Source organism: Camelus bactrianus, chromosome 12 (assembly GCF_048773025.1).
Source record: "Camelus bactrianus isolate YW-2024 breed Bactrian camel chromosome 12, ASM4877302v1, whole genome shotgun sequence".
Classification (NCBI taxonomy): Eukaryota; Metazoa; Chordata; class Mammalia; order Artiodactyla; family Camelidae; genus Camelus; species Camelus bactrianus.
The window spans coordinates 67,453,884-67,476,932 of NC_133550.1; the positions used below are offsets into that span (position 1 = coordinate 67,453,884).

Below are 23,049 nucleotides of genomic sequence, written 5' to 3' on the forward strand. Positions count from 1 at the left end.
AGACCTCATTTTTTTTTTATTCTTGTTTTTTGCTGAAGTGTAGTCAATTTACAACGTGAGTTTCAGGTGTACAGCAAAGTGATTCAGTTATACATACACATACATGGTTTTTTTTTTGTTTCTTTTCCTTTACAGCTCATTATAAGAAGTTGAATGTAGTTCCCTGTGCTGTACAGTAGATCCTCGTAAAGACTTCATTTTAATGCAGTTGCCTCTGTATTATCTCCAAAGACAACCACATTCTGAGGTCCTGGGGGGCTAGGGCTCCCACGTACGAATTTGGGGGTACACAGCTTAGCCTGTATCCGCAAAGAAAGCATTCTTCTGCTCGCTGGTGGAAACAGGCTAGTGCTGTCGGGGACTGGCCTGTTTAGATTTTTTTTAACTCCACAATGTTCTTGTCTGGCGCAGTCATCTTTCAGCAGGACCTACGTGAGTCACCCACAGGTGCACGGAGGACATGGAATATTGCGCCCCGTGTGCCCGCTGACCGCCCTCCCCTCCGCTCTCCCCAGACCCCCAGCTGAAACACACTGACCTGTCATTCCTAGAAGTACTCGCCTGCTTCCACCCTGAGGGCTTTGCACCTGCCATTCGTTTTGCTGGAACCTTCTCCCCCAAGACATCTGTACAGCTCCCTCCCTCATTCCCGCAGGTGTCTGCATCCCTGCTCCGCGAGGCCCTTCCCCAGCCTGCCGTGCGGAGCAGTGTCCACCCCCCTCCTCACGCCAGCATCGCTGTATCACCGTCAGACATTCCAGATGTGTCCCCACCAGAAGGGGTGTTCCTGGACAAGGGGGACTTCGTGTCCTCTGCTGTTTCTTCTACCTGGGATACGACGGACTGAGCTCAGCACGTGGTGTGCGCTCGGTGACACAGGGGTGGCCTCCATCCTAATCGGCTCCGGCTCCTGAGACGTCTTCTTGTTTAAAGATTTTTATTTTCTTGGTGAGCTTATCAGGAGTCAAGCTGAGGGGGTGGGCATAGCTCAGTGGTAGAGCACATGCTTAGCATGCATGAGGTCCTGGGTTCAATCCCCAGTGCCTCCATTAAAAAAAAAAAAAAAAAAAAAAACAGCCAAGCTGAGGAAAGGCAGCCGACAGGGTTACTTTTTAGGTGGTGAGTTCAGGTGTGTCTTCACTGAGCAGCGATGCTTCTCTGTGGGGAGACCGCCGTCCCTACATGCCCGTTTCACCCATTGCATCTCTGTCGTCCCAGGAGGCCGGAGCCCAGCCTGAGGCCAGCCCCGTCCCGTCAGGATGGTGGACACAGAGAGCCCGATTTGTCTCCTCTCCCCACTCGAGGCTGATGATCTGGAAAGCCCATTGTCCGAAGAATTCCTGCAGGAAATGGGCACCATTCAAGACATCTCTCCATCCATTGGTGAGGACAGTTCTGGAAGCTTCAGCTTCACAGAGTACCAGTATTTAGGAAATGGCCCAGGGTCAGATGGATCCGTTATTACCGGTAAGTGTGCTGTTTCCCGGAAAGCTTTATTCCGAAATGTTTTTTCCACAGGGAAAATTGTCATCTTTACCTGGAAAAGAAGTCACCTCTTTCTGCATGGAATTCTTCAGACATGATAAAGCATTACACCCAGAGCTGCTGGGCCTTGAGACTTTTGGGGTGTATCTTGCCTCTCACAGTATGCCTTCTTTTAAAAGCTGTACAGAAGTCAAATAATGCTTCATATTCAGCTAAATGCCCTGAGTTTATAGCTCTTTAAAGCAAAGAGACTCCTGCTGTAATAAAAGCCCTTCTCTTTTATCTGGATATGTACATGAGCCCTCTTTCTACTGCGTTCACTGCGCTCAGAACCACATCAGACATCAGGCAAGGTGGGTGCAAGGAAGTAACACGTGGGGTCCACCCAGGTAACCTCACTGGGAGGGAGGGAACCACCCTTCGAGGCAGCATTTAACCCAGCCCAGGACGCTGTGCTGTAAATTGCACCCTTGACTTAACGGCAGCTGCGTCTGGGGTGGACTTGACTCCACCGTGCTTCTTGGCCACCGTGGGTCTTGGGCTGGGACTGAAGAAGTCGGATTCAGACTCAGGAGGAGCGGTTGCGCTTGGCGTGTGGTTTTTGACTCTGAGTTTGGACCATTCGGGCTCTCTCGGGAAACTGAGAGAGAAGGTTCTCCCTGCGGCGTTTGGTGAAAGGTGTCTGTGTTCTTTCCCCTCCTGGGCTCCCCTGCATCAGGTTCTTGGTCTGCAGCACGTTTCCCCAGCTTGGTTCCTCCCGTTCCGTGAGGACGCTCTTCACGACTGGGCGCTGACTTAGTGACGGTGGGAAAGGGGGCACCTCCCCTCCCTGGGAGCCACGCTCACTGGTGACCCTGTGTGTGTGGACCAGCTAGCTGAGGGCGCACCTGCTCGAAACCCCACAGGTGTGCGGGGGATGGACTTTTTTTTTTTAACCAATTTAATGGAATGTGTCTGTTTTTTTTACTAGAGGCCATACATCGTGAACTTTGTTGACGATGGATATTTTTGTATTTACACAAATATTTTTGAGTTTTGTTCTGGGATGCAGTTAAAGCACTCGGAGAATGTTGATCCTTTCAGGTCCTGTGGTTAAGCTTTGTTAGATGGGGCCGTAACAGTGTTGATTCTAGAGGTAATTTTGTTCCACTTCTGAGGCAAAACCCTTTTGAGTGTGTTCCCCAGTGCCCTAAGGATTTGGAGCTTCTCCATCATGAGTGGTGGTCATGGGACTGCCTCTGAGTCCTCAGTCTTATTCCCTCTGAGTGTTTCAGAGTATTTCAGTGTATACTAACCTATGTATATACACGTCTGTGGATTTTTTTTTAAAGCATTTTATTGCTTCCTCTCTATTTTTTCCTCTTTTTTGAGAGGAGGGTAATTAGGTTTATTTGTTTGTTTATATATTTATTTTTAGAGGAGGTACTGGGGATTTAACCTAGGGCCTCGTGCATGCTAAGCATGTGCTCCACCACTGAGCTATACCCTCCTGCAGCCCCCGCCTGAATGTTTCTGTATGTATCCATCTGTCTCTATGTTAAGGTAAATGTGGGTTCAAACAGATGTCTGCGACTCTAATCCACCACTGCCCGGGTCATCCCAGCCTCCTCCTCCTGCTTATCTGTGAGTTTAGACTCCAGCAGTGAGAGACCTGGCCGCCCCCATGCACCGTCCATTTAATTAGTTGTCCATTTCGCGTGTACGTGGGTAGTGGCCTCAGCCCTGTGGGAAGCAACTCGATCAGCTAAGGACAGTGTCCAGCTGTGGTTCCTTTGCCTTTGGTCTCACAGATGCCACTCGTTTCCAAGGTCACTTAGGTGAGCATCTTCCAAGGTCATCTTATCTGAGCATCTGCAGGGGAAGTTTCCTGCAAATGTGTCGTACATTTGCGATATAGTCAGGTTGTAGGGTCACATTCTGTGTTCCATCCTGGGATCCTTGGACCTCCTGTTATTTTTGTTCATTTGTACACATTAAGGTTCACTCTGTATGGTAAAATTCTGTGGATTTTGACAAATGCATTGTGTTGTGTGTTCACCATTACATTTTCCTATGAATATTTTTACCACCTGCAAAAACCCCTGTTTCACCTCTTCAACCCTGCCACCCCCATCCCTGCTCCAGCAGCTGACCTTTTCACCATTGCTACAGCTCTGCCTCTCCTAAAATGTCAGATATTAGGAATCCCATAGGCTGTAGTGGCCTTTTGGACTGGCTTCTCACCCGCTGAAGCATCTTGATTGCTTCTGTTTTTGGCAATTAAGAATAAAGCTGCTGGAAACATTCAGGTGTAGGTTTTCGTGTGGTCATACATTTTCAAGTCACTTGGGTAAATATCTAGGAGAATAATTCCCTTAAGACTGTTTTGCTTCCTAAGAAACTGCCAAACTGCCTTCCAAAGTGTCCGCACCATTCTGCAGTCCCACCTGCAGTGAACGAGCATTCCTGTTGCTCCACATCAGCGCCAGCACTTGGTGTTGTCAGTTTTTTGGATTTTAGCCACGCTAATAGATGTGTAGTGATGTCGCATTGTTGTTTTAATTCACAATTTCCTGAGGACCAGTGATGGGGGCATCTTTCCACGTGCTTCCTCGCTACCTGTGTATCTACTTCAGTCAGGTGTCTATTCAGGTCTTTTGCCCATTTTTTAAGTGAATGTTTTGTTTTATTACTGTTGAGTTTTAAGACTTCTTTGTGTACTTTGGTTACAAGTCTGTTACTGGATGTGTGTTTTGCAAATACCTTCTCCCAGTCTGTGGCTTGTCTTTTCATTTTCTTAACAGTGTCTTTTGCAGAGCATAAGTTTTTAATTTGAAGAAAGTCCAATTTTTTTTTTCACAGATTGTGCTTTTGTGTTGCCCACATGGATTTTTATACTGTATTTGGGTGCAGTTTATTGAGTTGACAATCACAAAAGGGCTGGAAGGAAGGAAGCAAAGAAAAGCTAATGAGGTCTGTGTAGGACATGTTGGTTTTTCACAACTGAGAATAAAGCTGCTGTGGCCAGTCGTGTGTAGAGGCTACATGTAAAGCAGCCTTTTCTGCAGGGCCATGATTTAGTCACTTTCGTTTTGTTTAGTTTTTTTATGGACCAAATAGTAAAGTTGTCTCCTAGTCGGGGAGCCCCTTGGCTGGGGGAGCTTCGGGGCTGCTGGAGTTGCAGGAGCACAGCAGGTGTGGGCGGGCCAGGGCAGGGCTGACTCCGGGTGGGAGCCCTGCCCACTGGCTGATGCTGCCCCACCAGATGCCTCACACGTGAAATCATACCCTCAGAAGCCCGGTTGTGACATCGGATGGCACGGCCGTGAATATTCATAAATCCTCCCCTTCTGTTCTTAGACACCCTCTCCCCGGCTTCGAGTCCCTCATCCGTCACTTACCCCGTGGTTCCTGGTGGCACTGATGACTCTTCCAGCGTAGCACTGAACATAGAATGTAGAATCTGTGGGGACAAAGCCTCGGGCTACCATTACGGAGTCCACGCGTGTGAAGGCTGCAAGGTACAGTGGGCCCTGGACGGGGAGAGAGGTGGCCTTTCAGGGACTACATGTGGTTCCGTTTATTTTATACCCATACGTTGGTCATTACTGAGAAATGCTGGAGCTGTAGACCAGAACTGACCCAAGGGACGGATTAATTTCTCCCTTCGGAAAGTCCAGGGCATATTTCTGGACTATTTGGGGGTTTGAGGGGAGGGTAATTAGGCTTATTTAGTTAGTTATTTGTAATGGCGGTGCTGGGGCTTGAACCCGGGACGTCAGGCATGCTAAGCACGCGCTCTAGCACTGAGCTTCACCTTCCCCCTTTTTTATTTTTATTTTTTATTTAAGCAACTATTCTATCTTTTGAGCTTTTCGGGGGTGGTGATTAGGTTTCCTTATTTATCTGGGGGGGGGGGTTAGGGAGGTGATTAGCTTTATTCACTCTGATGGAGGTACCAGGGATTGGACCAGGACCCCACGCATACTAAGCACGTGCTCTACCACCGAGCTGTCCCCTCCCCGCTTCGCTGGACTGTTTATAAATGACTTAGAGAAATGTGTTCTCTAAAAGCAAATAAGCCACATTAAGAATGATCCCTTCATTTCGGATGCGAGGCCACAGAGCCCACTTCTTTTTGCCCACTTTCTCCCCCCAGCCTCATTGGAAGGTCCGGGAGGGCAGTGGTTTTCACTCCATCAGAGATGTCAGGACCCCGCCGCACGTAGCGGCGAGCTCCAGACCCGGCAGAACTCCAGCTCCCTCCCCAGTTGCTCCCGACCCCCAAGCTGTCCTTCCTGCATCGGGGGCCTGTTCACCCGAACCACAACCACAAGGCCCACAGTGTCAGGGGTCAGGCCATGTCCTCCAGCATTGCGCCCACCAGCTTGCTGGTCCTTCCAAGACTTTCCCGCCTGACGGCGGGAAGGACCACATGTTCTGTCCTGACACTCCCAGGATCATCGCATGGTGTGGGCGTGCATTCCCGCACTTGATGCACAGGAGCTTCAATAATCTGAACATTTGGTTAAAATCAGAAATCTCCTTTCCTTGCTAATGCTGGAAGTGTTTCCAACTTTGGGAAGATGTCACAGCCTTGAATGGTAGGCCGCGAAAACTGCACTGTTGGAACACCGACACTGCCCCTGCCAGCCTGGCCTCGGAGGCCTGGTCCACAGCTAGAAAGATGCAGGGCATCTCTGCATCCTGACTTTTGAAACTCTCTCTTCTCACTCCTTCTCGTAATCCCACACGTTCCTTGGCCACGCGACTTTAAAACCCAGATAACTGAGCAAGTGCAGACAGCAGCCTTCCTCCTACGTTCCCCAAGAAAATGCTGTCCCCTCTCCTGTGGGCCGTCGGACCTGCAGAGCAGAAGTACAGAGGATGCCTGGGAAGCAGTGAGGGACGGGCCCAGTATAAACCCTTCACAAGTCTGCCAACCACATACCTTTAGAAAAGCTACTTGCAAGGGGCAAAGGTATAGCTCAGTGGTAGAGTACCTCCCTAGCATGCATGAGGTCCTGGGTTCAATCCCCAGCACCCCCATTAAAAAATAAGTAAATAAACCTAATTACTTCCCCACTGGAAAAAAAAAAAAATTCCTGCAAAGCAGTCTTTTCTGCAGGGCCAGGGCTTCATCACCTTTGTTTGCTCTTGGTTTTTTATGGGCCAAGTAGTTAAGTTGTTTCTTACTGGGTAAAGTTTAAGATGCTTTTAGAAAGTAAGAAAATTGTTGACAAACAACTGGCCTCCTTTTCTTCTGTAATCTACATCTTCTAAATGTAGATATTCTCTTACAAAAATCCCTAGAACATTTTAGTCACCAAAGTGGATCTGTCCTCTGAGAAGAGAAAGTCACTGTGTGTAAATCTTAGCAGGGTGCAGTCACTCTTTGGGAGACTGTCATTGCGTCTCCCCCGGCCAGGTGAGGACAGGTTGAAATCACTTTGAATTTTGCTTCATTTTATTGTTTCTCATTTTGCATGTAATGAAATTTCAAATTTTCAATTTGCCCTAATTATATCAGAATTTTTAGAAGAACTACTTCTCTCCAGTTAGTTCATTTTAAAAGACACTAAATGCACAGCAAGGACTGACGCTGACTCGGTGGTGGTCCATATTCTTTAATCAACGGCATGTTAATCCGCAGGGATTCTTTCGGAGAACTATTCGGCTAAAGCTAGTGTACGACAAATGTGACCGGAGCTGTAAGATTCAGAAAAAGAATCGGAATAAGTGCCAGTACTGTCGTTTTCACAAGTGCCTTTCGGTTGGGATGTCCCATAACGGTAGGTAAGGTTATCCATCGCATTCCCGGTCTGTGCCTCAGTGCACCTCCTTTGTCGGGTTGGCATGGACTGTATTTTGAATGAACACCGATACCCAGATCGTTGTATAACATGATAACCCAAAAGAAAGTAAGTCTCCAATAGCAGAGATCCAGCAGAGCCCTTGGAATCACGGCTGGAAACTTCAGATGGTCAGACTTTAATGTAAAGTCTGAAGCCGACTGGGAACCGCCAGGCCGGCTCGCCGCTCACGTCACATACAGGCCGCGCCTGCTGTTTCTGGCATTTTACCGTGCGACGAATTTAATTGTATTTAATCGTCCCCTCATTTTAGAGCATGCCAGTTACTACGTGAGAGTAAACTGAAAATAATTTGTTCCCAAGAGCTGCATGTTTACCTTCTCGGAAAAGGAAAGGGTATTACGTAAAGTCCCTCTAAGGCCCACTATCGGCTCCTTGGCCTCAGGGGTCAGTTCCCTTGTACCTTAAGCCCATCCTGCTGTGAAGTGAGTAATGGGGCTGCCCTTCATTTTAACCCTTTTTAAAAGTCCAGGACATAGGGAGTCTGGGTGTTATTCTCATCCCTTCAAAGCAGCAGGCTGAATCTTGAGAAGAGGGTTTTAACTTACGTGGGAACGTTCACCCATTTCTCCCCCGGGGTGCGAACTTCCCACGCAGCTGTCCGTGGCTGTTCTGTGCTGCGCTGCTCATTTCTGTGTTTTCCATTATTCCATTCACTGCTCCCCACCCCCTGCCCCGACCCCCAGCGATTCGTTTTGGACGAATGCCAAGATCTGAGAAGGCAAAACTGAAAGCAGAAATCCTCACGTGTGAACATGACCTGGAAGATTCGGAAACCGCAGATCTCAAATCTCTGGCCAAGAGGATTTACGAGGCCTACCTGAAGAGCTTCAACATGAACAAGGTCAAGGCCCGAGTCATCCTCGCGGGAAAAGCCAGCAACAACCCAGTAGGTGGCTTTGCTGCTGTTTCTCCTAGTCCAAGGCGCCCCACTGGCCACACACAGCTAGAGGCGTGGAGGAGGGCTGAGGACATCTGTGCTGAATGCTGAGAAAATAATACTTAACCCCCGAGGCAAATGGGAGACAATGGAGTGGAAACATTCCGTTGGCCGACTGTAAAATGTCGCTGAACACAACTCCCATCCCATCCCATCCAGTTCACCTCAGAGCTCCTAGCAACCGAGTTACTGTAATGACTGTGTGATTAATGCACCCAGAAAAATCTGGCTAATAGTTTACCAGGTTCTCCGGTGCTTTCTTCAGTGATTTTTTTTAATCCCTATTTTAATGCCAGAAAATGAAACCGTTCACCTCCCACTCAAAGTGTGCTCTTATACCCTTCCTCCTAAAACTCCTGCCTCCTCCCGGAGCTCCCCCGTCCCCGCCTCCCCGCCTCGCCCCGTGCACCTTCTTTTCCTCCAGCGAGAGCCCAGGCGAGTGCCACCCTGCCCCCACCCCACATCCCGCCCCACTCCCACGGCAGCCAAGTCTTTGTCTCCCTTGCAGAGCTAATCCCAGAGCTTCCTTCAAAGACAGGGACGGCCCAAGGTTGGCGAACAAAGCGGTTGAGCCTTTTTCCTGTGCGCCTGGTGAGACAGGTTTCATCTGTGTTAATGAGCAGCTTGCATTGCTCCTTATTGGGGATTACAAACCGGGCTTTTTGTCACATCCAAATAAGTATTTCACAAGCTGCTTACTTTCATGAACAAACCAAACCTCTTTTTAACTGAGTCTTTTCATTCTTCAGGGAGTTCTCCAGTTAAACAGGCTGGCCATTTTAGAAGGGGTCAGGCAAGCTCTATTAAATTGGTAAAGCCACACCCCCGCGGGCGGCCCCAGAGGCTGGGACAGACTCCACCCTTTCCCGACCACAGGCTGAAAGCAAAGGAATCTTCTAACCTGTGAGCGTCTACCCTGGAAGTGATTAGTACCGCCCCAAGTTAGAGCGACCCCATTCCTGATCTCCCTGAGGTCTTCTAGACCTTCCTGAAATCCCCTGCATCTCCCGTGGGTTTTCAGAATGTAAAGCAAGCTTAAAAGTCATCTGCGCTCTTAACCAAACCCTCCTGTTCGATATTCACTTGATTTCCATAGAGTATGCTTCTCATGCCCCTGGGCACCACACGCTCTTGGAAGGAAGCCGTCACCCCGGCTGGAGCTGACGAGGACTCTCAGACAGTTAGTCTGGGAGAGGAATCTGTATTTTGATCGTAAGGAAGGAAATAGTAGACCAGCACTCTAGGGCTGGGCTTCACTGTACAGGGAACGAATTTGGTGTACTGCTCAGTCATGCCTGCTTCCGCCCCACCTCCAGACCAGAGCAGCGTGGGTCCCGCTTTGCAAGGAAGGGTCCAGGTGTCACTCATCTCATTTGATTGAACCGTTTGCTCCAGGTCAGGTTCACTTCCCACCCCATGTCCTCTGTCTGCCGAGTCATGGCCTTCCTCCATTCCCCACCTCCCCAGCCCAGTCACCCCGGAGCTTGGAGGGCCAGCTCGGGCATAGTCTCAGGGACAGAGCCGCAGGCGGGGCACTGTCCTGGACCCGCAGCCCCCTCACACCACACCCCGGGGTTGTGCCTGCTGTGTTGTCCTGAAGTATCGTACCTACATCTTAAGCTGTCTTCAGATTGAGGGACACATTTACTACCTGCTCTTGTTAGTGCATCTAGAAATGCGTAGTAAAACCCATCCAAAAGCTTATGAAATAATTTCACCCAAAACAATTCTACCAATAATTCACAGATTTCTCCTAAAAGATGGCACTGCCCAACTTTATAGAAAATGCAGTTTAAATGTGTTTTGGAGAGGACTTCTTATAAATAACAGGATTAACACACCGAGGACACCATTAGGCACGAGCCGGGGTGGCATGTATCAGTGCGGGGAGGCTTCTGGGCTTGGTGTGGGGCGGTCTGGGGAGGTGGGCAGCTTTCTGCCCCGTGCTGCTGAAAGTCTTGGCAATGTGCTCCGCTGATTCGAAATGACCTCCTGTAACGTCAGATAGATTCATATTCAAGCTTGGCTATAAAAGGCACATTTCAGAGTTAAATATAAGCTTCCTGGATTTTTAAAATAGTCTTATCAAGAATGTTTCTCCATAAGGTTTGGCAGATTTTCAAGTGTCTTACTATACAGTTTCTCTTTGGCTTCAATAAACATGGTTTTTCAATGTTAGCACTTTTTCTGAATTCATATGGTTTCTAATTTTGCCTGTGAATGAGGCCTGCCTTCTAAAATCCAAGTGATAATTTTATTTAAAAGAAATGAGATATCTGTTACCAGTTAAGTCTCCATTTAAGAGAGAATGTTTCACACAGAACTGGTGCCGGGCCAGCTTCCTGGGCACCCGTTCTGTTTCACAATGTCCCCTGCTTAGAAGGGCCCTGCGCCGGGATTTAATGCTCTGGGTCCCAGTCTTGAAATTCTTAATCACTTTTTTCTAAGTGGCATTTTACACTGGACCCTGCAGATTATAGAGCCAATGTGTGCTGGTCCTATGAGATGTTGTACCAAAAAATAACAAATAAATAGACAAGCATTCTGTAATCAGACACTTGGAACCACTGCTCACCCTAACCCTGTCCTGGACACTCGTTGCATTAAAGGCTCTGGCAGGCCCTAACTTCATTTAACTCAGTGTTTCTCGAATTTTTTTTTTTTTTTTTGACAATGGCACTCGTTTTTTTAAATTTTATTTAATACCTTTATTTCTGCTGAAGGTCCTTTTAAAAAGCCAATGCTTCAAATAAAGTCAGGGTGACCTAATACTGTATTTTCTGGAGTTGAGGAAATAGTGCCATCTCTCCTTTAAAAACATTTTTCTAGTGCATCCTATTAACGTTAATTCTTTAAATCTGAGCTCCAACTTCTGTGAAGCAGAGGTGCCCGCAAACTTTCCCAGAACAATGGTAGATCTGGCCTGCTTTTAAAGTCTTTAGAGAGAGACAGTTTTAGTCTTCCTTTATCAAACAGGAGTTTTAGAAGTTTGGCTTTGAATTTTATACTCAGAATGTTTTCAGTCGCTCACAGATAATTTAAAAAGTATTCTCTTTCCTCTGATGTGGAATCAGAATTTTTTTTTTTGGTCCAACACTATATTGCAAATTCAAATTCTGTTTAAAAATTTTAAGTGCAGTCATCAGATTATTCCAACATTTCCAGCTTGCTTCTGGGCCAGGGACACCCCGCAGGTGCCCTGCAGATGGCTTTGTACTGTGATTCTTCCAGCTGCTCTTGTCAGCCCAGAAATAGGGCACGTGCCATGCTGTGAGCCCAGATGCATGGTCGGTGATGGGTTTTACCCACTGGCAGAGCAGTGCTTAAAATCGCTGGGCTGCCTGGACACTAAGTGGGGACTGAAAATAATGCCTCCGCCAACTTAATTTCTGATCTGTGGAGCACAGTATAGATCAGAGACTGCCCTTGGAGACGCCATTTCTTCTGCTCCGCATACAGACCTGGCGTGGATTTCAGCCAGCAGCGGTGTCTGTGCCCGTTCTCCTAAGCCCCCCAGATACACCATCCCTTCTGGGCACGTTGGCTTCAAATAACATGCCAGCCGCCTCTTCTTTCCTCTCTAGATCTTTAGGAAGTGGCAGGACCGGTGGGTTTGGAGGCAGATGGTGAGGCCACGTTTAGGCGCTACCATGGGGACTTGATGCTTGTTTCAGAAGGTGGGGCACTGGGGAGGAGGTTTCAGTCTCCTGCCCTGAGAAACAAGAGCCCTTCAGGGCTTTTCCGCTTGTGCCCAGAGAGCGCGGGCTTAACAATGCGCGTTTGTTGACGTCTACACAAATGCCAACTTTCTGAGTTGTATGTGATTACGTGCCAGATTCATTCATTCGATGCTCAGTGTTGGATAATGGTGGTTATCTCTGAAGTTCACAAAATGATAAAATTAAGAATTCTTGGGGGGAGCGTATGGCTCAGTGGTAGAGTGTATGCCTAGCATGCACAAGGTCCTGGGTTCAATCCCCAGCACCTCCACTGAAATAAATAAATAAATAAATAAATATCCCCCCTAAAAAACCCCAAAGCCAAAAAATAAATAAATAAAAATTTAAAAATAAAAATATTAAAAAAGAATGATTGCAGGTAAGGCTATTGCAGTCGTATTTGGGAGTTCAGAGGATATTATAAAATGTTTAAAGTGCCCTGCTGATACTCTGTTTCTTGTTAGCTTTATCATCAAAATCAGTACTTTAGCTTCTTAGCAGTGAAGTCCCCTCCAGTGTCAGGCAGTGGTGATTGTCACCTTACTGACTTACATTGTTCTCTAGTAATTCTTATCGGCAGCTCGCTTTGGGGCTAAGGATGAGGGCTGTGTTTTGCACATGTTTTGAGTCTCCACAGGCGACTGGAATACAGTGACTGCCATCAGTTTCTTGCTAATTAAGAGGACAGCTTGACACCAACCACCTGACTTATCCCAGTGTCTCCCTTTCCAGCCTTTTGTCATCCACGACATGGAGACGCTGTGTATGGCCGAGAAGACGCTGGTGGCCAAGTTGGTGGCCAACGGCATCCAGAACAAGGAGGCAGAAGTCCGCATCTTCCACTGCTGCCAGTGCACGTCCGTGGAGACCGTCACGGAGCTCACGGAATTCGCCAAGTCCATCCCGGGCTTCGCCAGCTTGGACCTGAACGATCAGGTCACCCTGCTGAAGTACGGGGTTTACGAGGCCATATTTGCCATGCTGTCTTCTGTAATGAACAAAGACGGGATGCTGGTAGCCTACGGAAACGGCTTCATAACCCGCGAGTTCCTGAAAAGCCTCAGGAAGCCGTTCTGCGACATCATGGAGCCCAAGTTTGATTTCGCCATGAAGTTCAACGCGCTCGAGCTGGATGACAGTGATATCTCCCTCTTCGTGGCTGCTATCATTTGCTGCGGAGGTAAGTTACCGATTTCCTCCGCAGGTGCCTGTCACTCACAGCCTCCTGCCTGAGGCCTGGCGGGGGCGGCCCCGCTGTGAGCGGGAGCCAGGCCCCAGCGGAGCCCGCGCGGCGTCCGAGCCCCGCGTCCCCACTGGCAACGGGTGAGAATGTCGTCACCACATGTCATATTACAGCATGTCTTATATACAAACACGTTTGCGCAATAGAAATATGTTCTGTTTATAATTACATAAATATATATTCTACTTATAGCATATCATTAATAATGCTAGTGTAATTATATCTGTTATCCATTATATCTAGTATCTATTATATATCAGGTATAATAATAATATTATAGTGTATGGTGTATATTATTATCATATACATTTGGCCCTTTATTTCTGTGGGTTTCGCATCTGCAGGTTCAACCAACTGCAGATTCAGGAAAAAAATTTCCAGAAAGCTCCAAAAAGCAAAGCTTGAATTTGCCACGCACCGACAGCTATTTACATGGCATTTACACTGTATTTATAACTATTTACATAGCATTTACATTGTACTGTGTGTTATAGGTAATCTAGAGCTCATTTACAGTGCACGGGGGGGTGTGCGCAGGTAATATGCCATCTTATAGAAGGGACGTGGGCATCTGTGGATTTTGGTGTCCTTGGGGGTCCTGGAGCGAGTCCCCCATGGCTACCGAGGGACGACTGTGTTATAATTGTTATTATAGTATTAGATGCACATCACGGACAGTATTCTATAAAGTGCACACAGATGTTAGTCCAGTCGCTGCCTTTGTTGGTGTAGTTACACTGTTTCATAGTGAAAAATGTCAGTAACCAACTGGCAGTGACTGCAAAATGTGCTTTGCCAAAGGAAATGGATCCCAGTGCAGGGAGGTCTGGGCCTCTGTGCTTGGGAGCTGCAGTCCCCAGATTTTTGGCTCAGTGTCATGTTCCTTTAAATAGCCCTGTCCTGGGTCTAAGAAGGTCATCCCTCTACCGTAAACTCAGCTGACCTCACTCAGCCCTGGGGAGACTGATGGGGCCACGGCCTCCTCAGACTCCCCGGAGCTGTGCAGTCCCCCCGAGTCCCTCCCTGGCAGAACTGAGGCTGGCCGCAGCTGCCCAGACTCCATGCGTGGGGCTGGGGCGGGGGGCGGTGCTCAGCTGCACGAGGCCGTCCCTCTGACCATCCAGCTGGGCACAGTCCGGCAGGGGGAGTCCTGTGCTCTGTCCTGTGCTCTGGCAAAATGCGTAGAACCACAAGGCAGCCGCATGTGATCTGTCATTGTCCTTGGTGCGCACGCTCCAGAGTTGTGTTGTGGGTGAAAGCCAGGCAGAACTGTTTCTAAGCAGTATGGCCACAGTTTTATAAAGGACGTTCCCGTCACAGAGCAGAGACCGTCTGGTGGGATATCCGTTAAATCTGTATGATGGGGTTAAAATTCGAGGGGGGCTTACTTACTATTTTTTAAATCTCTCTGTTTAAAAACTTAACAATTATATTTATTTAACAAAGGAAAATCCACATCATTAGCAACACTTTCGAAAATCCTGGTAACGAGTAGGACTCTAAAGAGAGCGCCGCCTATGGAGTTTGGATTTGGGGGCGGGGGGCACAGGGTCTGAGCTGTCCAGGGAGCCTGGGGCCTGCGTCTGAGCCGCCCCGGGGAGTCGCCTGCTGTCCACGTCGCCTCTCCCGTGCCAGGCCTCGGACCTCCCCTCTGCGGGTGTCCTCAGCACCCTCTCCAGCCAGTATCCATCCTTCCACTCATTTCTCGCTCCACTGTCTTTCAAGTCGATTTATACGAGAAGGTACCTGCAACAGTGCTTTATACCACAAAGCCTACGGTGAACTAATCACAGGCCTCAAATATCGTTGACGCCAAAGATCTAGGAAGACGTGGGGAGGAGAATTTCATTTCCCGTATTATGCAAAATTGGTTGTGTGCAGAGCTTCACCTAATATGCTGGGGGTTTCCCCTGACAGGTGGCAATCAGATCAATCCTAGAGGAAGCGGCCGCCCTGTAAGGTAGGGAGTTGAGTTAAGGCAGTAGGTATATTTTGGAATGAGTATTTGCCCTAACTGTCTACCCCTTCTAGGCCTGGCGACTTTGGGAAAATCCAGTTCCACTTTCCAGGCAAGTTGACAGCACCTAAAGGCAGCTAAGCTTTCTGTAAAATAAGAATGTTCGGTTTTCTCAAGCTGGAAAACCGTTACTCGGCGTTAACGCGGAGATCACGGCATTCAGGCGTCTTTTCTTTCTTTCGAGGGTAGATCGGCCCGGCCTCCTGAATGTGGGACACATTGAGAAAATGCAGGAGGGCATTGTGCACGTTCTGAGGCTCCACTTGCAGAGCAACCATCCTGACGACATCTTCCTCTTCCCAAAACTCCTCCAGAAACTGGCAGACCTGCGGCAGCTGGTCACGGAGCACGCGCAGCTGGTGCAGGTCATCAAGAAGACAGAGTCGGACGCGGCTCTGCACCCGCTGCTGCAGGAGATTTACAGGGACATGTACTGATGCCCCGCCCGTGAACCCAGAAGAGGAACTCGTGCAGGGTTTCTGCCGGCGACAGCACGACGCGTGAGCGGTGGCGGCGGTGCGACTGTGCACACGCAGCCACACTTTAGCCTTACACGACAGGAGTCTGGGCTCCGGGTAACCGAGTCCTGTTCCACGTCTCTGTCTTCTTTTAACCAGTACTTCTGAGCGCGTGCAAAGTATTGAAATGCCGATGGTAGGCGGCTGACAGTCAGGACTTGGAAAATTAAGGAGAGTGATGTTCAGCGGTCCGATTTTAACACACCTGATGTTAGTTAATCATCACAGGTTTCTTTACATCATGTTCGTAATTTGCCGTCGCTTTAGCCTCAGAACTCACGCTGTCTTCCCTTTTCACCACCTTTTGACTGTCGTGCTCCTTTCTAATTTTGAAAACTAATCAGCACTTTCTAACTTTCATAATCCTGTGAGTCTAGGTGCATCCAAAGGTTAGGCGTTTTAGAAGCAGCCAAGTATTTATTTAGAAGACTTCGATTATGTTCCCTGAATTTGAAGAAAGGCAACATGCTGGGCTTTTTTCATCATAGGATTTAGGATTCCGAGAATTCCTGATAAGCTGTGCGCGGGCGGGGTGGCTTTGTTTCAGTGTGCTGCTTTCCTGCTTAGGGCTGATACGTGGAGAAGTCTATCCCCAGGTTTGTGTAGAAGGTCCTGGAAGCCGGGTCTCAGGCCCCTCTGGACTTGGTTCTTTGCCGTGTGAAGCTAGCGTCTGTGGTTGGCAGGGACGAGACAGACTCTGAACATAGGTCAGCTTCCCATTCCTCTCACCTCGATTTCCCCTCAAATCTGAACCAGCCCAGTCAGGCTTTTGGGGGCCATGGGCGTGTCTTCAGGGGCAAACTGACAAATGATTTGTAAATGTTGCTCTGGGCCCCCTGCCCCCATCAAGGCAGCTCTGTGGTCTTTTTCTATGTTGCTTTTTGAAATATGCAGCTTTATTATTATTTTTTAAACACTTGCTGGTGGTAGCTGCTTCATGGAGAGAAGATGTGGCAGATGCAAGTTCATGGCGTGGCTCAGGGGTGGGCAGGGGTCTCATCTGGAGAACGGAGGGGTGGGGTGTGAAAGAGGGTCGTATTAATCTCAGGATTCCTGACAGGCTGGTTGTTGTCACAGAGACGGAGAGTTGTCTCCTCTTCCAACTATGTGCGGAAGGGGGTTGGCCCAGTATCTAAAATAGTTGTTTCAGCCTTAAAGAGCAGCTCCTCAGCCTCGGTCCAGTTACGAAAGCAGTATTGTTTATGGGTGTGTCTCAGAACACCTGGACCTGGAAAGCCTCTCTGTCCGCCAGATGAACTGTCCTGTCAGAGGGCTTGCAGCAGGGCCTCCCCCCGAGCCAGACGGGCTGAGCCTGCAGGCTCCGTTGACTCCGCAGGGTCCCTGGACGCCTCCTGAACTGACAGCACTTACGGCCTGGTTGTACCTTAGCTCCCTCCCCCTTTATCTTTGAGGAATTTGGTTCTGTAAGGTCATTGTTATTATTTGCTGTTAAAGAGTGACTAGGATGGAATTTGGTAAAGTTCCCAAGATCAGCATCACTATAAGCAGAACTGTGAGACTTCAACTAGAAAAAAACAAAGGTTACAATCAGGACGTCCTTTTGACATAACACATGTAGCAATGTTTTTTATCTTCATTTTTCAAGAAATATCCAATCAAAGGATCTGTTGGAAGCAAACAAAGGCATTTCCTCTTTAGAATGACACCAATCAAGGGTCTCCCTAAGTCAGAAGGGCTTTGAGTCACGCGGTGCATCCATTTCCTGTTCTCTCCTAAAGTGCCACCTCCCCGGGCTGGGAGCCTGGCGGGCTGTGGCATGTTGCGGGTCTCGGGTCGCGGACTGGATTCTGGGGCCAGGCGTGTGTCGCCCCTCGCTCTGGTGTCCCGGGACAGATCCACTCACATGGACGCGACTTCGGAAAGTGAACCTTGAGACGCAGGCTTTCAGAAAAGCTGTCCGTCCTGTTTAGATCCTCATGAAACCCACGTAAAACAGCTCCCAGTTTATACTGGCCGCAGGAGCAGCTGACGGGGGCCCAGGCGCTGCATCGGCCGCGTCAGTGAGCCTCGGCCTCTCCCGGGGCCCAGCCAGAGTACCCGCCGCACCCCTGGGGAAGCCATAGAGGAGGCCGCGAGCGACCTCAGCCTGAAAGTCGCTTGACCTTGTTCCCTTGTTAATAAGAAGAAATTCGTTTTGAACGGCGGTGTCACTGATTGCCACTCGGAATATTTTGGGCCACCTAATCCAAGATTTCTCAGAGCACTGATAGTCAAATATGGACGAGTTATTCACCAGGCCATACACGGTAGTACGTCCAATAGGAACTTTAAGGGGTGCACGGACTGCTGGCTGGGCTTCAGTGGACATCGTCAGCGTCAGCGACAACGAAGCATTGCAGCAGGTTCCAGGTGCTTCGACCATGAGTGTGGAGCCCGCTGCCCCGGTGCTGGACACAGGACGTGGGGGCCCCCTTTGCACCACCCTGAGCCCACCTTCAAGTCGCTGTTTAAACCTGATTCTTCATGTCCTCACCTGTCATAGCACAGAGGGCTGGACTCCCCAGAGACCACAGGTTACGGGCAGCCTCTGTCTCCAGTGCTGACGGGAAAGAGGGATGAGGGGCTTGCGGCGCCCCTTCTCTGCCTCCTGGGCATTTCCAGTTGGAGCCCCCCGCACTGAGTTCTGCACCGGCCACCCCACGAGAGGCCAGAGGGCTGCACATGCAGGGAGTTGTTTTGGTGACATCCGGTATTGTCAGAAACCGGGTCCCCTCCAGCCATCAGTGGGTGCGGGATTTGGGAGCAGTTTGAATTTTGCCGGAGTTTAGGAGCCCCTCCTTCCTTCCCGCCTTGTCTCCAGGTTCCCTGTGACCTTCCTACAGCTCTCTGGTGAGATGAGTTTAAAGCATCTTCCCAAAGAGGATGGGGGAGGAGGGTCTAGCTCAGAGGTAGAGCGTGTGCTTACCACACACGAGGTCTTGGGTTCAATCCCCAGGACCTCCATTAAGACTAACTAACTAAATAAACCTAATTACCTCCCCTCCCAAAAAAAAAAAAAAAAAAAAAAAAAGATGTACGCACACACAAATAATACCTGTGAACGGAGCTGAAGGGATCTCCACGCATTAATGCCTATGAGAGCTGTCCCTCTTAAAGGGACTCCTCCCTTTCCTCCTACGAGCATAGCACGCACCTTTCCACTGGAGCGATGTGTTTCTTTCTGCCGTAAAACTACGGAAACAGGCGGCCTTGAGGACCGTGCAGAGGTTCCAGCCCCAGGGCAGCATCCTAAGATCCGAGCAGAAGCTCAAGGCACAAGTAAGATCCTTTGTTTGACGTATGATGATAAGTAAACCATTAATTTAGCAACTCCTGCTTCCCCAAGCCCGCAGCGGGACAGCCACCTCAGGAGAGCTGTCAGAGGCACTGTTAAAATCAAGGTGCATACAAACGCGGGGGCTTTCTGGTGCGCCTCTAGTCTGACCTGAGCTGAGGGCTCAGGCTGTACGCTCACTGCCGCTGTGTGCGCTGAGACACGGAAGTTTACAGGACTCTTCAGGGGAACTTCTGTCGTTTGAAGGGAGCCTTACAGACACACGTGCAGAAGTCGCTGCGCGTGAGCGGTACCCGGGTTTAGGAGAAACGGCAATGGTCCCGGCTTGCGGTGACCTGCCCTCCGAGGCCTCCCACCTCCAGCTGCGCCTGCCGGCCATGCGTAAGCCTGTTTGTTCATGGAGAGATCCTGGCAGGTGAGGATGGAGAGAGATGCCTTCGTGCAAGCCTCCGTCAGGCCGTGGCTTTCCAACGCCTCGCCGCCCCCCAGTTGCACCTGTGCCTGGCTCCGGGCGTTTCCGGCCTCTGGCTCCCGTTTCAAACCACTGGGCACGTTTGGCAACTACGACCAGATACACGATGGAGAGGTTGTGTGTGTGTGTATTGACCCAATGACCACATCTGTCTCTGGAATGTCTTTAAAACTCCTGTTTAAATATGAATCCATTGTTTCAACCAGCAAGTCCAGTGCTCCCAGCTAAGACTGACTTGACCACCGGCCTGGCCTTTTGTGGGGGCTTCCAGGGACCCAGGGAGAGCCCAGCACCTTCATAGTACCTCTTCGACCCATGTTGCCTTTCAAAACACAGATCCCGCAAGGAAAACATGTCAGGTGCTCCCAGCTACCCACCTAGGCTGTCAACGCAGGTTCCTGCTGTCTCCTCCAGGTCTCCGCCCCATGATGGGAACACCTGGGTTCGGATGAAGGTTCTCCTGGCGGTGCAGGTTTGGCCCCAGGTCTAGCGCATTTCCCCCACCTCCGGGTTCCTGCGGGTTAGCCTGGGCCACCTGGAGGGGTTACTTGCTCTTAAATTCACAACAGTGGTGTCAACTCAGGAGAGGTCAGGAAATTATACCGTCCATAGAAGTCACAAGATAAGGTCGATGCCATCAACTGAGGGCTTACGGATTGTTAAAAAGTTTCCAGGGAGGACCTTCTCCACACTCACCGTTTGTACGGCACCGGGAGGCAGGCGCTGGCCGTTTCCAAAGCCAGGTTATCTGTATTTGTTCATCTTCAAAGTGGCCCCGCTTCTCTTAAATCTTGGGCCAAGCTGACTTATGGGCTCCCCTGGGATTAAGGATTCTTCCCAAACAAGTCTGCATCAAGCGGTCAGCTAAGGGGAATCTTGCCTTCCTGACAGCAGTGACCTTCAGATGGCACAGCCTGCCTGCAGCAGGAGGGCCCCGCGGACTGCTCAGCGGGGCCGTGACGGTAACCAGGCTGCCCGAACGGTGCTGACTGCGCCTCCCTACCTGGGCTCTTTCCGCCTTACCCCGGTAAGGACTGTCCCCACAGCAAGGTCTCCTCTGGGGACCTTCTGCCAGGACAGATCTAAGACTCGGCTCCAAAGGTGAAGTCTGTCTGCTTTTAGGTGCTGTTTTAATACAATTCAGGGACGTGGCCATCGACCCTCAGCCTGTGAAACACACTAGAATGAGAATAAAGGCCAGAAATCGGTCTGACTCAGAACACAGGAGACCCCTCTGTTTCCTTGGAAACTACAATACAAGCTAAAATGTGATCTTGGAAGTTTTGTTAAGACAAAAGGGAAAAAAGACAGTTGAGTCTTCATGCTTCCATTTCAATCGTCAAGTAGCGCTTTCTGTTCGGCTGTTTTCCTGGGACACGGCAGGTCCTCGAGCTGCAGAGGGGGCCGCTGTGGGCGCCACCTGGTCACTGGAGCAGAAAGTGAGAGGTGCCATCCCGGCTGACTTCCAGCAGCCTCTTCCCAGCTTAAGACATCAGGACTCCTTCTAGGTCGAGTGGGGCTGTCAGCAGACCGTCTGCTTCTCAGAATCTCCGCCCGAGACAAGAGAAGTCTCCCTGTTTACTTCCACCCCTCTGAGGAAGGGGGGCCACTGTGGCCTAGCTGGGATCCATGCAGCCACGTCCTCCGGGACTCCTTTGCCTAATAGGACAGACCAAACTGCATCCACTTCAAGGTCACATCCTGACTGAGGCAACTGACAACAGCAAGGACCTCAGTGCCCCCGTGGTTGTTCAATGCATTATTTGCAAAAAAAAAAAATCAATTTTTTAACATCACAAACAGCAAATTAAGACCTGGGTCACGTTTTTAAATTTAAAATGTGTTTGCTAGTTTGGGTCACATGTGAAGCCTTCCATGTTTTCCCCAGAGGAGGTGACACACCGGCCTCCTACCCCCCTGCCCTGCCCCGGCACCCAGCACCTAAAGTCCGTTCTGTAATGAACAGTCCAGAACCACGCCAGCCGGTGCACGGATGAGCGCCCCATCACCCCTGCCTCCTGGGACGAGCGGGGAGCTGCGGGGCCATGGGCACGTGGGCCACCAAGTCCCCAGGCCCTGAAGACAAGTGATTTCAAGGTAAAATCATTCACTTTGGGGAAATGTCTTTTCATTTTAAAGGCACAGATGGCCTGGTCCTTTTTTCAGGCCTAAAAAAAAATGTACCTCACGTAAGATGGATACCACTCAGAACCCTTTTTGGTAAGATCACGGTATTCGAATTTGAGTATCACTATTTTTTCTACACTGTATGGTCAAAAGAACTATGTTAATGGCTATATCTTAAATACTGTGATTTTTAAAAAAAAATCCTAATATAAATATTTTACTAACTTACAATCATGCATCTAATAGCAGACACTTGGATTCTCCTGAAATCAGTATTAGTTGACATGTACTCTTAGCAGTCTGGCTCCTGGACCTGCGGAAACACAGAGGAAGCTGAACTACCACAACTGAAACGCAGCTGCGCGCGCGCACGCGCTCGCAGGGCTCCTCCTCTCGGAGCCCTTGTGTGTGAAGTCTGTGCGCTTCACATACAAGACGACAAGCACGTCTCTCTCTGCCATTCCTACCAGCAAGGCTGCCTCAGGCCGGGTTAGCAGTCACTGACCCCACACAGCAGGGTCTCGCCCAAGGCCGTGAACTATTCCTATGTAGTGAGTAGCTGTCTGCTCTTCAGGGAATTACCACCTGTGCAATTTTACCAAAGAACTTTGCAATTTGAAATACTCTGCTGGGTCCCTGGCAGCCCCCAGATGGCCCAACCCGGAGCATAAAGCAGAAGCCACAGACCCTCGTGAGTCCCCCATACGTTGTTTTCTGTATCTTGGCAAATTTCTTCTTGATGTCTGTCTGTACCGCCCACCGGGACCTGTGGGGCCGTCACGCCGAAACTCGACGGGGGAGCCTTGCCAGACACAGGGCAGGACGGCACAGGCTTCCAAAGCTAGGACTGAGCCTAGTTTCTTGGTGTGTTCATCGTCACTGTTCTCGGTTGCCTTATACTCTCAAAGTACTTAGGGGGCTGACAGACCCTTTGTATTTTATACTAAACAGGAGAATTCCAAAGCAGATCTTCCCTGGGCATGATGGCAGGGCACCCAGGGCGGCAGGAAGCCGCGTGTGTGGAGAGGAGCAAATGGGATCTTGTAGTCACTTTATGGTTAGCGGTTCCAGGCAATTAGAAAATGGCTATAAAATAACTTTGATTTTTTAAAAATCTTGGGTGTTACCCAGTTTCCCTTTACGAGATTGAACTGATCACACATACTGATTTATATCCTGAATTTATGGGAACTTACGTATTTGGAATGTCCTACTGTAAGACTGATGAATGTAAAGAGTTAATTTCAGGGTACAGTTTTGCCTTAATGGTTTTAAAAAAATAAACTATTTTTAAAAATTATTTGGTGAGTTTTGAGTGATGCTGCTGTGAGAATGAAACGTTGGTTTGAAAAAGCCAGCCCCAGCTGCAGTGCCCGCCCAG

General features: G+C 49.4%; 1 protein-coding gene across 5 annotated transcripts in view; it reads left to right on the plus strand.

The window, feature by feature from the left end:
- The window catches only part of PPARA (peroxisome proliferator activated receptor alpha), a 65,241-nt gene extending 42,273 nt beyond the window's left edge, over nucleotides 1–22,968 (plus strand). For 2 of the 5 annotated variants that reach the window (XM_074375736.1, XM_010960152.3), the window contains exons 3-8: nucleotides 1,219–1,467; nucleotides 4,825–4,985; nucleotides 7,118–7,256; nucleotides 8,024–8,226; nucleotides 12,729–13,176; nucleotides 15,446–22,968. In XM_074375736.1, coding sequence (XP_074231837.1) covers nucleotides 1,260–1,467; nucleotides 4,825–4,985; nucleotides 7,118–7,256; nucleotides 8,024–8,226; nucleotides 12,729–13,176; nucleotides 15,446–15,693 — 1,407 coding nt within the window. In that variant the 5' untranslated portion in view covers nucleotides 1,219–1,259 and the 3' untranslated portion in view covers nucleotides 15,694–22,968. Of the gene's footprint in view, nucleotides 1–682; nucleotides 949–1,218; nucleotides 1,468–1,518; nucleotides 1,839–4,824; nucleotides 4,986–7,117; nucleotides 7,257–8,023; nucleotides 8,227–12,728; nucleotides 13,177–15,445 lie in introns of those variants that run through there. The other 3 variants (XM_074375738.1, XM_074375740.1, XM_074375739.1) reach the window with 3 other exon arrangements.
- Nucleotides 22,969–23,049: the final 81 nt, after the last annotated feature.